The 13,199-nt window shown below is 46.6% G+C and overlaps 1 protein-coding gene across 1 annotated transcript in view; it reads right to left on the reverse strand.

Moving 5' to 3' along the window:
• Positions 1 to 13,199, reverse strand: part of LOC111961046 (hepatocyte growth factor receptor-like) — a 118,788-nt gene that overhangs the window by 4,293 nt on the left and 101,296 nt on the right. The window contains 8 exon segments of the mRNA XM_070439877.1: positions 1,905 to 2,070; positions 2,343 to 2,452; positions 2,970 to 3,151; positions 4,213 to 4,293; positions 5,930 to 6,184; positions 6,722 to 6,911; positions 8,751 to 9,071; positions 12,407 to 12,628. Of these exon segments, the coding sequence (XP_070295978.1) occupies positions 1,905 to 2,070; positions 2,343 to 2,452; positions 2,970 to 3,151; positions 4,213 to 4,293; positions 5,930 to 6,184; positions 6,722 to 6,911; positions 8,751 to 9,071; positions 12,407 to 12,628 (1,527 nt within the window).

The raw sequence follows: 13,199 nt of genomic DNA on the forward strand, positions 1-13,199 counted from the left end.
ATAGGAGGAGTGTTAAATGCAGCTAAGGTTTGTGAATATAGAGTTATAGAGGTAGAAACTGTAACAGAGACAAGCTAACCCTATAAACAGAAACTGTAGCAAGACAAGCTAACCCTATAAACAGAAACTGTAGCAAGACAAGAACCCTATAAACAGAAACTGTAGCATAGACAACCTAACCTATAAACAGAAACTGTAGCATAGACAAGCTAACCTTAAACAGAAACTGTTAACAGGAGACCAAAAGCTAAAAAAAACCTATAAACAGAAACTGTAGCAGAGACAAGCTAACCCTATACAGAAACTGTAGCAGAGACAGCTACCCTATAAACAGAACTGTAGCAGAGACAAGCTAACCCTATAACAGAAACTGTAGCAAGACAAGCTAACCCTATAAACAGAAACTGTAGCAAGACAAGCTAACCCTATAAACAGAAACTGTAGCAGAGACAAGCTACCCTATAAACAGAAACTGTAGCAGAGACAAGCTAGCCCTATAACAGAAACTGTAGAGCAAGACAAAGCTAGCCTATAAACAGAAAACTGTAGCAGAGACAAGCTAGCCCTATAAACAGAACTGTAGCAGAGACAAGCTAGCCCTATAAACAGAAACTGTAGCAAGCAGAGACAAGCTACCCTATAAACAGAAACTGTAGCAGAGACAAGCTAACCCTAAACAGAAACTGTAACAGAGACAAGCTAACCCTATAAACAGAAACTGTAGCAGGACAAGAACCCTGTACATTAACCAGATAGAAATAAACAGTAGGTGGTGTTTTTTAAGAAGGAGTGGGGCTGAGAGGGTAGCAGGCCAGATAAGGTTGTGCTGATTATCATAGGTCTCATCGATACTGTGTGTGTTTCTGTGTGGTTGTGGATGGGCACATCATAGGAACATGCGTGATGTGGTGTGTGTGTGTGTGTGTGTGTGTGTGTGTAGAGGTAGTAGAGTAATAGTGTGTGTGAGTTTGAATAGATAAGAGAATGGTTATGTAATACTATACAAGGCGAGGGTCTCTTCTTGGATGCTATTCACTGTTGAAATGCCTATTCACTGTTCCATCTCACGGCGCAATTGACTGTCTCATCAGCTCAACCAGGCAATTTATAAACTTTATCTACACTGGAAAAAGGCATTGAGATATCATTTCTCATTTCTTTTAGACTAGCATTTGGTTAGACTAGAAAAACAGGTCAAACAAAACTAAATGTAGCTAGTTTGCAGTCTTTCCAGTTTCAGTTTGAAGTGATTGTGTTATCTGTGTTGTTGGCTAGCTCTTCTGAACAACAGTGTCCTGATGATAGAGCACATTTCCGATGCCAGGCAAAATCGGCATCATCAGCTCATTGTTGTGAATGTATCCAAATAAATGTCACTAGAAAACATCTTAAACAAATGCAAATGCAGCTACTTTGCTGTTATTTTTTCTTCATTGTTTGAAGTGACTGTGTTTTCCGTAGTTGGCTAGCCAGCAAGCAAGGGGGAACATTTAGAATGAACGACTGGGTCGCGTCCATTGATATAGAACCAAAAGACTTCACGACCGGTTTGCATCTCTGGCAACCTAACCGATAGAACGAACGACCAGCTGGCTTGGGTAGAACCCTTGATTTGTGTCAGGACTATATCARATGGAAGGATGAAATGGTATGTATAAATTAATGAAAATTAATGAAAATATGTCAATTATTATTTGAATATGTTGGTAACGCGTTGTATAAAAGTGATAATGCCCTCTAAGCCGGTGTTTGAGGATATGTTGGCACGGTTTGCCGGTCCAAGACAATATATCCTCCAAACACTGGCTTCTCGAGCATTATCACTTAACTATAAGTGAATTAATAAGTGGATAATGGTGTGTGTACATGCATGTCTGCATGTGTGTGTGTGTGTAGGCTCTCACCACATCTGACTTGGGGGTGAACTTGTGTGTCTGCAGGCTCTCCAGGGCCATCCACTTGACCGGTAGTTTGACTCCACTCTTGCTGTGGATGCTGTAGTACTCCTTTTCATACACATCCCTGGCCAGGCCAAAGTCTGCCACCTTCACTGTGTAGCTCTCATCCAGCCTATCAGAGGAGAGAGGGACGGCTTCAACCACAGCCTTACTGGAGATTTACAGAGCTAGGGGAAACTGGCAGTCATGTTGGATTCAGACATTCTTACTAGAGTGTTATTAACCTGTAATGGTTGGAGCAAAATGGCACCCAGTAAAATAAAACATCTSAAAGTATGCATGACTGTATGGCATGACAATGCGTTAGCTCTCACTACAATGGTGACTACACTTCCATACACTGACTGTCTGACATTGCATTTGACAGTTGGTTCCAGATCTTACATGCAGTTCCTGGCAGCTAGGTCTCTGTGGACAAACTTCTTGCTGGCCAGATACTCCATGCCCCTGGCCACCTGCACACCAAAGCCCATCAGGTCCTTCACTGTTGGGTTCTGGGGAAACAAGGAAGGGTGTGTTTAGGTGATATGCYCATCCCAAATGTATCCACTGGTGCTAGGCCAAAAAAGACTGAATAGCCTGCATGCGATACAGATGTAGGATTTTAATTTGACCAGTTTCTCACATCAGGAAAATAATCCTACAGCAACAGTAAATGTGAAGTATTGTGTGGATTATAATTAATTGTAATTTTTGRAGGGGTTGATACATTTTTGGTAGGGGAAATCAAGTCTGAACATTTTAAGTGGAAATTAAACTTTACAAGCCTTTTAAACCTTGAATACACTACAAGTTTGCATGTCTGRTGTGCATGACATTTCCTGCAACAGGMTGATCAAATGAAGACRCCACATCTCTACAGTATATGCTGCTCCCATGCTTTATTCCTGTACTTAAATATACAATGTTTCAGTTGCAATGGCCTAAATCAGTCATTATTACAGACAAAACAATATGACTTATAAAGGTGATTGTATGACTAGAGTTTGTGTATGTGTGTGTGKATCTTACGTGTGTCTCGTCCCTGATGAAGTTCCTGAGGTCTCCGTGCTTCATGTATGGCAGCACCACCAGAGGAGAGCCCTCAGGGGGCAGACAGATCCCCAGGAGAGACAACACGTTGGGGTGGCTGAAGTCCTTCATGATGATCCCCTCCTTCAGGAACTGAGACACCTCCTCCAAGTCAGTAATCCCTGAAACACAGCAAGATATTAAAGCATTGTTTATTTATTTATTGCCTTTATTTAACCAAGTTGTTGAGAAGAGAACACATTCTGTTTTACAACAACCTGACATTAAAGTTTAATCATGTGCTGTTAGATGGACCACCAACAGAAARGCAAACAAAAACAGGCCATCAAGCCATAAACCTCTATCTCTTTACCGTTGTGCCATCTAAACCTGAGTTATACTGTATACCACTGTTAGGAGCCCATGAGGAGCCAGTCTCCAGGCTGTCTGAGCATAGGGACTGTGACCCTACCCCAAACCTATAGGTTACTGCTACACACTCCCAGTATCCAATCGAATCAGTGCTCCTGGTGTCACTGCTCTTTCCCCCTCCCCTTCTCTTCTAATCTCGTTTGAAACAGAATCTCATTTAGCTAAGATAAAACGTCTGATTGCCCTTTCACTGTAACTACCAGATGACGACACACACAGAAGCAAAGAAGGATGACTCGCCATTTAGTGCTGAGTAAAAGAAAGATCAAAGAATATCTAAGAAAACAAGGCTGTGAAGCTGGATGTTGAGAACTATCTGCCTACTGCAGAAACAACATGGTGACATCACCTACAATATTCTCCAAACCATGTGCCTTTTCCATGACAGTGACAAAGTTCCCTGGGGAACGTCTTTATTTTCTTTAAAGCTCCCTGGGGAACTTTAGGTCACTGTAAACTCAATGAGAAGGCCAAGGCTCAGAGAACAAGGCAGTGGTAACCCTCTATCGCTATGGGTTACCACCAGCCCAGCGGCAGAGCTTCCCGAAGCCTTGTGGAAGACTTATCTAGYACATTCATCTCTCAGGGTAAAGTGACAGGTTACACAATTAGAGAGAGGGGGACCTTAATGTCATCCTCACCACCAGGAGCCAATCCATCTCAATCCTCCTTCCGCAGGACACACTGCCATGGCACGTTCAAGAGATGAGATAAGCCCTCTAACYTTGTTGTGTGGTGACATATCAGAGCAATGAGATTTGAATGAACACTGACGGGGTGAACTGTGCCTTTGTGGTCATGCAGTACTCACGGTTGAGAGACTTGATGGCACAGTGCTGCTTCTGTCCGTCAGCCTCCAACAAGGTACCGTGGAACACACAGCCAAAGTGCCCTGTATGAAGAAGAATAAAGAGGATGTCAAATAAGCAACAACCTGAGTGCTTGATGTTAGACAATGCACACTTTACACTGAGGAATCCTTGACACCAAAACTATTRGTTTGTTTATGAACTATGCTCACGAGGATTAAGCACCCGATTCTCTAGACCATTAAGTCATTTGGAGGCATGTCAATGGAGCAGTCAGTCACTCAGAAAAGCAAGATTTCCCTTTGTTGAAGCCAGTGGTGTAAAGTAAAATGAATTTAAAGTACAACTTAAGTCGTTTTTTGGGGTATCTGTACTTTACTATTTATATTTTCGACAACTTTTACTTTTATTCCACTACATTCTTAAAGAAAATAATGTACTTTTTACTCCATACATTTTTGCTGACACCCAAAAGTACTCGTTACATTATTAATGCTTAGCAGCAGAGGAAAATTGTCCAATTCACACACTTATCAACAGCACATCTCTGGTCATCCCTACTGCTTCTGATCTGGTGGACTCACTAAACACAAATGCTTAATTTGTAAATGATGTCTGAGTTGGAGTGTGCACCTGGCCATCTGTAAATTAGAAAAGCAAACAAATTGTGCCGTCTGGAATTTTACATGATTTATACTTTTARTTTTGATACTTAAGTATATTTAAAAACAAATACTTTTCAACTTTTACTCAAGTAGTATTTTACTGGCAATTGTGCATGATAAGTATGACAATTCTGCATGATAAGTATGACAATTGTGTACTTTTCCCACCACTGGTTGAAGCCTAGGTGACTTCTATAACCCTTTACTGGAGGGCCATTCATACAGCACCCTACAGTAGTAACCATAGCAGTGGGAGGCTATATCTCCCCCTATCTCAGCTCTGAGTTACCGTGGCCCTTATTGAATTATATGTGGTCGAGAGGGTTCAGTGCAGCTTTGCAGGGGTGTTGGGGTATTAAAGCTAGAGGAGCGTAGAGAACTCTCTGAGGCGTTCTCCCATCACAATCCCTGCAGATCCAAAGACGGCTCAGCTTACACCACACGGATCAACAATGGAGCTTGCAATGCTACCCGGGTACAAATCACCCCACCCCATAATTCTTCTTTCGGAATCCCTAGGCTTCCCCGAGGGTTGAGCTAAGGGGGAGGAGGCAGTTTTTGGGAGCATTGTCCCCGAACATTGTGGAGATGTTAATAACAGAGAAAGGCCTTTCTCCTTCAAACTAATATAGTGATATAGTGAAGTAGTGAACACCCCACTTGGTGACCACAATATAATGTCTGGTGATTGTTTATGTCTGGATGTCCAACCTGGTGGTTTGATAATGTTGGTCATTAAGCTCTTACAAGGTGATTCTAAAGTGTATTTAGGTGTATCCCCTATGGAGATGGATTCTGATATGTTTGAGAGACCTACAGGTTCCCTAATGGCTTTATAAGTGTGTCTGAGTCTGTGTTAGGGTAATGTGTGTGTGTGTGTGTGTGTGTGTGTGTGTGTGTGTGTGTGTGTGTGCGTGCGTGCGTGCGTGCGTGCGTGTGCGCGCGTGCGTGCGTGTTCATGGATGTGGGAGTCTTTGCGTGCACTGTACCTGTGTATGTGTTCATGTATCAGAAGTGTGTACAGTATATACACGTGTATGATCATCCCACTGACCTCTGCCGATGACCTGGTTAAAATGTAACAGCAGATGTTCTCTGGCGATGACCACATGTTGAACCTCCTTCAGGAGGTCCGGGTGCAGCTGGGACGGGTCGATGTGGACCGGGGCCGACAGGAGAGGMGACACCAGCTCCCCCTCTGCCCCCAGACCCATGCCTCCGAGCCCCAATCTGGGGGACAGCAGCTCCCCATGGCTCCCGTAGATAGGGGGAGCCCCCCTGCATGACTCTGGCCTCTCCACGCCCTGGTCTGAAACAATATAGCCAAAGGTCAATTACTACAGGGGTCAGGGTTAGAGGTCAACATAGGTCACATGATCACAGAGTGATGCCAGAGAGAAAGGTCGGAGAAAGAGAGAGTCATGGTTACAGAAAGGAAGAGAGGGAACCTGAGACCTGCCCATTACAGGAAGAGAAAATTGAGAAAGGTAGTTTCTCTTTATGTCATTGGGGGGAGAAGGGAAGCAGGGGAGGGAAAATGAGTTTGCATGAGTGAAAACGTGYGGGTTATTTTGAAAGAGGAGCAGGCAGGGATGGGCAACTCTAGTTCTTGGACGTTGGAGTGCCTTCTGGTTTTCACCTCCATCGATACATTAATGTCATTGGTTTCCCAGGTCTGAATAGGCATCAGGTATGAAGCAAAGAATAAAAAAACAGTCAACACAGAGTTAGATGGCCATCTCTTTAGAAGTTAGAGGTTAAGGTTAAGAAAGGCAGGTGTTGTTAGTACAGGGTTAGTGTTAGGGTCAGAGTAACCGCTCCAGTGGTGTAGTGTCAGGAAACGTACCCTCCGGCAGGGTGGTTCTATAGTCCAAAGACTCGTGGGACACCATTTCGTTAGTGGGGCTGACGCTCCGGGCGTTAGCCAACATATCCAAGTGCTGAATGTGAGCCCTGCCGTCATACCAAACCTTACCCTCAGCCAGATCTGGAGACCAGAGATAGAGAGGAGGAGAGAGAGGAGGAGAGAGAGGAGGAGAGAGAGAGAGGAGGAGAGAGAGAGAGGAGAGAGAGAGAGGATGACAGGGGGAGTGAGAGTGAGGAGGAGAGGAGGAAGGAGAGCGAGAGAGAGCGAGGGGAGAGGATAGAGAGGAAGGAAGGGAGAGGGAAAGAGAGGAGAGAGGAGAAGAAAGGGAGAGGAGGAGAGAGAGAGAAGGAGAGAAGGAGGGAGAAGAGAGAATGAGAGAGGAGGAAGAGGAGGGAGAGAGAGAGAGAGGAGAGAGAGGGGAGGAGGGAGAGGAGGAGGAGATGAGAAGCGAGGAGGAGAGGTGGTAGGAGGAGAGATAGAGAGAAGGAGAGGATTGGATGTAGGGAAGAGAGTGGGCGTGGCAGAGGGGGGAGAGAAGAAGAGAGATGGGGTACAGGGGGAGGAGGGGACAGGAAAGGGAGAGGAGGAGGGAGGCAGTAGCAGAGGAGGGAGAGAGAGAGCAACACAGCATTGAAAGAGAAGGATAGAGCGCTCCACCAGTGCTCCATCAGCTCCACACCTCACAATCCCACAGCCAGTAGAGGCGGCAAGCATGCAACAACATGCACCACGCACAACACACAGTTGAAAATATATCACAAATAACACATGACATATCGTATGTGTTTGTTCCTCCTTTCCAGAGAACGAGGTGAGCAACATCAGCAGCAGGACTCGACACACACCCAGCCGCTAGCAGCCCTCTGTAGTCTGCTCATGGCCACATCACCCTGGCCAGAACTCACTGAGACAGACGCCTGACGCCACACACACATAATACACCACACACATACAGCAGACAGACAGACAGACAGACAGACAGACAGACAGCAGACAGACAGACAAGACAGACACGACAGACAGACAGACAGACCAGACAGACAGACAGACAGACAGACAGACAGACAAGACAGACAGACAGACAGGACAGACAGACAGACGAGACAGACAACGACAGACAGACGAAGACAGACAGACAGGACAGACAGACAGACAGACAGAGCGACAGAGAGGAGACGGAGAACATGAGTGAGATGTAACACTACATCTAGAATAAAAATTTTTTATGGTGTGTGTGTTGAAAACTCCAATTCCATTCTAGGGTTAAATGACTGATGAGCACACACACACACACACACACACACACCACACACACACACACACACACACACACACACACACACACACAACACACACAACACACACACACACACACACACACACAACAACCCACACACCACCCCACACACACAATCTCTCTCTCGTCCTCCTCTCTCTCTTCTCTCTCTCGCTCTCTCCTCTCTCCTCTCTCTCTCTCTCTCTTCTCTCTCTCCCTCTCCTCTCTCTCTCTCTCTCTCTCTCTTCACTCTCTCTCTAACAATTGGAGTGGCGTGAGCCACAGCGGAGTACAGATTGGATCATAGATATTGCTTTTACCATTATTAGGTTGGGAGAAATGAGCTTGGAACGGTGTTGTGGTCGGGGGGCTGTCTGGCTCTGTCTGGGGCTGCCTGGTGCTCTGTCTGGTCTGCCTGGCTTCTGTCTGGGGCTGCCTGGCTCTGTCGATCTGGTCTGCTTGCGGGTTCTGTCGGCTCGTCTGGCTCTGTCTGGGCTGCTGGCTCTGCCTGGCTCTGTCTGGGGACTGTCTGGGGCTGTCTGGGGCGTCTGGCGTCTGTCTGGGGTGCTGCGTCGGGCTGTCCTGGGTTCTCTCTGTCTGGGCTATCTGGTTGTGCTGGCTTTCTGGGGCTGTCTTGGCTCTTTCTGGCTCTGTCTGCTAGGTCTGGGCTGTTCTGGGCTGTCTGGGCTGTCTGGCTCTGTCTGGCTCTGTCTGGCTCTGGCTCTGTCGGACCGTGTCTGGCTCTTTCTGGGGCTGTATGGCTCTTCTGGCTCTGTCGGCTAGTCCTGGGGCTGTCTGGGCTGCCTGCTTGTCTGGGGTGCCCTGGCTCTGCTTGGGGCTGTCTGGTGCTGTCTGGGGCTGTCTGGCCCTGTCGATCCTGCGGCCTGTTGGGGCTGTCTTCCGCCTCCTGTCTGGCTCGTCTGGGCTTGTCTGGCTACTGTCTTCTCGTTCTGGGGCTGTCTGGCTCTGTCTGGGGGCTGTTGCTTGTCTGGGGCTGTTCGGCGTCTGTCTGCTCTGGTCTGGCGTTCTGTTCTGGGCTGCGTGGGTGTGGCACTATGGTGTGTCAGTGTTGGACAGCCAGGGACAGAGGCTAGGGGGTCAGGGTATAATTTGCTGGACCCCTCTCTAGAGAAGCTTGCAGCCGATTGTTCTGAAGCTCCATGTTCTCTGCCTTTATACCGGCCTTGAATAGATTCTTATGAAGACGGCTCTGTCTCTGCTCCATGTTCGCTGCCTTTCTACGCGCCCTAAAATTAATATCATTTATGAAACGGTCTGTCTTCTGCTCCTGTTCCTCTGCCTTCCGGCCTGAATTAATATTATAAAACAAGCTCTGTTTTCGTGCTCCAGTCCTCTGCCTTTAACGCCTGAATTATATCATATGAAACGCTCTGTGCTCTGCTCCATGTTCCTTGCTTTACCGGCTGAATTAATCATTAGAAACGGCTCTTGTCTTCTGCGTCCATGTTCTCTGCCTTCCCGGCTGAATTAATTCTATTATGGAAACGGCTCTGTTCTTCGCTCATGTTCTCGCCTTTAAAGGCCTGAATTAGTATCATGTAAAAACGGTCTGGTCTTCTGCTCCATGTTACCGCCTAACGTGGCCTAATGATATCATAGAAAACGGCCTGTCTTCTGCTCATGTTCCTCGTGCCTTACGGCCTGAATATTCGTATGAAACGCCCGTTCTTCTGCTCCATGTTCCTCTGGCCTTTACGCGCCTGATATTAGATTATTATGAAACGAGCTCTGTCTTTGCCCAGTCTCGCCTTTCACGCTGATTTATCATATGAACGGCCTGTCCCATGTTCTCGCTTACGCTGAATTATATCATTATGAACGTCGTCCTGTCTTCTGCTCCATGTCCTCTGCCTTATCCGGCCTGAATTATATCATTATTGAAACGGCTCTGTCTCCTGCTCCATGTCCCTCTGCCTGTTACCGCGACTGAATTAAATATCATAATGAAAGCGGCTCGTCTTCTGCTCCATGTCCTCTGCCCTTTACGGCCTGAATGTATATTCATTATGAAGACGGCCCGTCTTCTGCTCCATGTTCCCTGCGCTTTACCGGCCTGAATTATATCAATTAGATAACGGCTCCTGTCTTCTTGCTCCATGTTCACCTCTCTTTACCAGACCTGATATATATTAATCATTAATGAAAACGCGTCGTCTCTGCTCCATGTCCTCTGCCTTACCGGCCCTGAATTGATATCATTTATGAAACGGCTCTGATCTTCTGCTCCATGATTCCTGCCTTTACCGGCCTGAATTATATCATTTGAAACGGCCCTGTCTTCTGCTCCATGTCCCTGCCTTTACCGGCCTGGCAATTATATCTTTATGACAACAGGTTCTGTCTTCGCTCCATGTCCCTCTGCCTTACGGCCTGAATTATATCATTATGATAACGGCCTCTGTCTTCTGCTCCATGTCCTCTGCCTTTACCGGCCCTGAATTATATCATGTATGAAACAGCCTGTCTTCTTGCGCTCCATGTTCCTTCTTTAACCAGGGCTGAAATTATATCATTAGGAAACGGCCCGCCTTCCTGCTCCAGTCCGTGCCTTCGGCCTGAGATTATATCATTATGAACGGCCTGTCTATCTGTCCATGTTATCTGCTTTACTCGGCCGATTATATCATATGAAACGGTCCTTCTCGTGGCTTCCATGTTCCTTCTGCCTTACGGCCTGAATATATCATTTTAAAGCTCTGTCTTCTGCTCGCAGTGTTCCTCTCCTTTACGCTGATATTATATCCATGTATTGTAACGCGCTGGTCTGTCTGCTCCATGTTCTGCCTTACCGGCTGATAGTCATAATGAAACACCCTGTTCTTTTGCTCAGTCCATCTCCTTTACCGGCTGATATATCATATGAAACGGTCGGTGTCTTCTGCGTCCATGTTCCTCTGTCCTTGACCGGCCTGAATGCATCAATTGAGGAACAGTCTCTGCTTCGGCTCCAGGTCCAGTCTGCTTACCGGCCTGAATATATCGATTATGACACGCCCCCTGCTCTCTGCTCCATGTTCGCTCTCTCTTTACGGGCCCGAATTATTATCATGATTAACGCTCTGTCTGCTGCTCAGGTTCCTCGGCCTTACATGCCTGAATTATATCATAATGAAACGCCCGTTTGCGTGCTCCAGTTTCCCTCCTTAGCGCCTGAATTAAGATGTATGAAACGGCCTGTCTTCTGCTCAGTATGTTTTTGTTTTGTTGTTCTCTGCCTTTACTGGCCTGGAATTAATATGATATATTGAAACGGTCCTGTATGCGCCCTGTTCCTCGGCTTTATAACGGCCTGATTATATCATATGAAAGACGCTCTGTCTTTCTGCCCATGTCTCTGCCCTTACGGGCCTGAAATGATATCATTATGAAACGGTCCTGTCTTTCTCCATGTTCCTGCTGCTTACGGCCTTAACTTATATCATTATGACAGCCATGTCTTCGCTCATGTTATCTCGCCTTTACCGCGTGAATTATATATTATGAAACGGTCCGTCTTCGCTCCAATGTTCCTCTGCTTTAGCGCCTGAATAATAGTCATCTATGAAACTGCTCTGTCTTCTGCTCCACGACTCTGCCTTTACCAGCCTGAACTTATATCATTACTGAAACGGCCTGCTTCTTGCCATGTTCCTCTGCCTTTACCGGCCTGAATTATATCATTATGAAACGGCTCTGTCTTCTGCTCCATGTTGCTTTAACGTTCTGGGGTTGAATCACGTCCATTAAAGACAATGTGGAAAGTCAAAGGTTTATGGTTAACAATGTATTGTTATGACATTTCTAAGCAGTTTTAAGTCAATTACATACTATTTGGGTGAGACTACTGTGTGTGAGATATTGGAAGTCTGAGTTGAACATTCCGGTAACGTTCAGGGTGATGATGGAATATGGTGTTATCTGTACATTTTCCTGGCTAGTGACTGTGGTAATAAAATGTCAGACAACAGAACGATGTAAACTACTGTATGATCTATCAAAGCAGGAACTGCACACTGGTGTTCTGACATCAGTCAATCCTGTCAATGGGCACACTTAGGATACACACACACACACACATGCACGCACACACGCACACACACACCACACACAGAGCCCTCTGTATGGATGCAGTGGCAGCCCAACAAGGCTTTTATTGAGCTGTGGAGTGGGTCTGCTAGACTGGGGGGGTCTATAGCTGTCTGTAGTGGTCTCTGTAGACAAGGGGCTGTCTCAAGTGAAGTGGAGAGCTCAGAAAGCCAAGGGAAGGTAGGGTGGTCTCATCCATGTCTAACTAGGAGTGATGAGGGGACTCAGTGGGAAGTTCATGGAGCTAGTTTGGAAGTGTTGATTGAAAGTTTGGTTGGAAGGGGGTCTGTGTTTTTGTTTCAGTGTCTGTGTATGTGTGTTTCTCTCTCTCTCTTTTTTTTTCTCTCTCTCTCTCTCTCTGTCTGTGTCCTCACCTCCACCTCCAATTCGTTGGTTGCGTCCCATAGCTCCATGGGGACAGTACACTCCAGAGTGTTCCCCACCACAGTTACGCTCTCACAGGTCCTGTTAGACACCTTCAGCACCTCCCCCTTCATCGCCTCCACATCCACACGGCCTGGCACCTGGAGAGGGAGAAAGGGAGAGATGGAGAGAGGGAGAGAGAAGCAGAGAGAAGGAGAGAGAAGGAGAGAGAAGGAGAGAGAAGGAGAGATAGGGAGAGAGAAGGAGAGAGAAGGAGAGAGAGAGGAAGAGAGAGGAGAAGAAGAGAGAGGGGAGAGAGAGAGAGAGACGAGAGAGAAGAGAGAGAGAGGAGAGAGAGAGAGAGAAAGGAAGGAGAGAAGGAGAAGAGAAGAGAGAAAGGAGAGGGAGGAAGGAAAGAGAAGAGAGAGGGAGAGAGAGAGGAGAGAGGAGGAGAAGAGGAGAGAGAAGAGAGAGAAGGAGAGAAAGAGAGAGAGGAGAGAGAAGAGAAGAGAGAGAGGAGGAAGGAGAGAGAAGGAGGAGAGAAGGAGAGAGAGGAGAAGAGAAGGGAGAGGAGAGAGAAGGAGAGAGAGGAGAGAGAGGGAGAAGAAGGAGAGAAGAGAGAAGGGAGAGAGAAGGAGAGCAGAAGGAGAACAGGGAGAGAGGAAGGAGAGAGAAGGGGAAGAAGGAGAGAGAAGGAGAGAGAAAGGGAGAGAAGCGGAGAGAATTCTCTCT

This window comes from Salvelinus sp. IW2-2015, linkage group LG4q.1:29 (genome assembly GCF_002910315.2).
Source record: "Salvelinus sp. IW2-2015 linkage group LG4q.1:29, ASM291031v2, whole genome shotgun sequence".
Lineage (NCBI taxonomy): Eukaryota > Metazoa > Chordata > Actinopteri > Salmoniformes > Salmonidae > Salvelinus > Salvelinus sp. IW2-2015.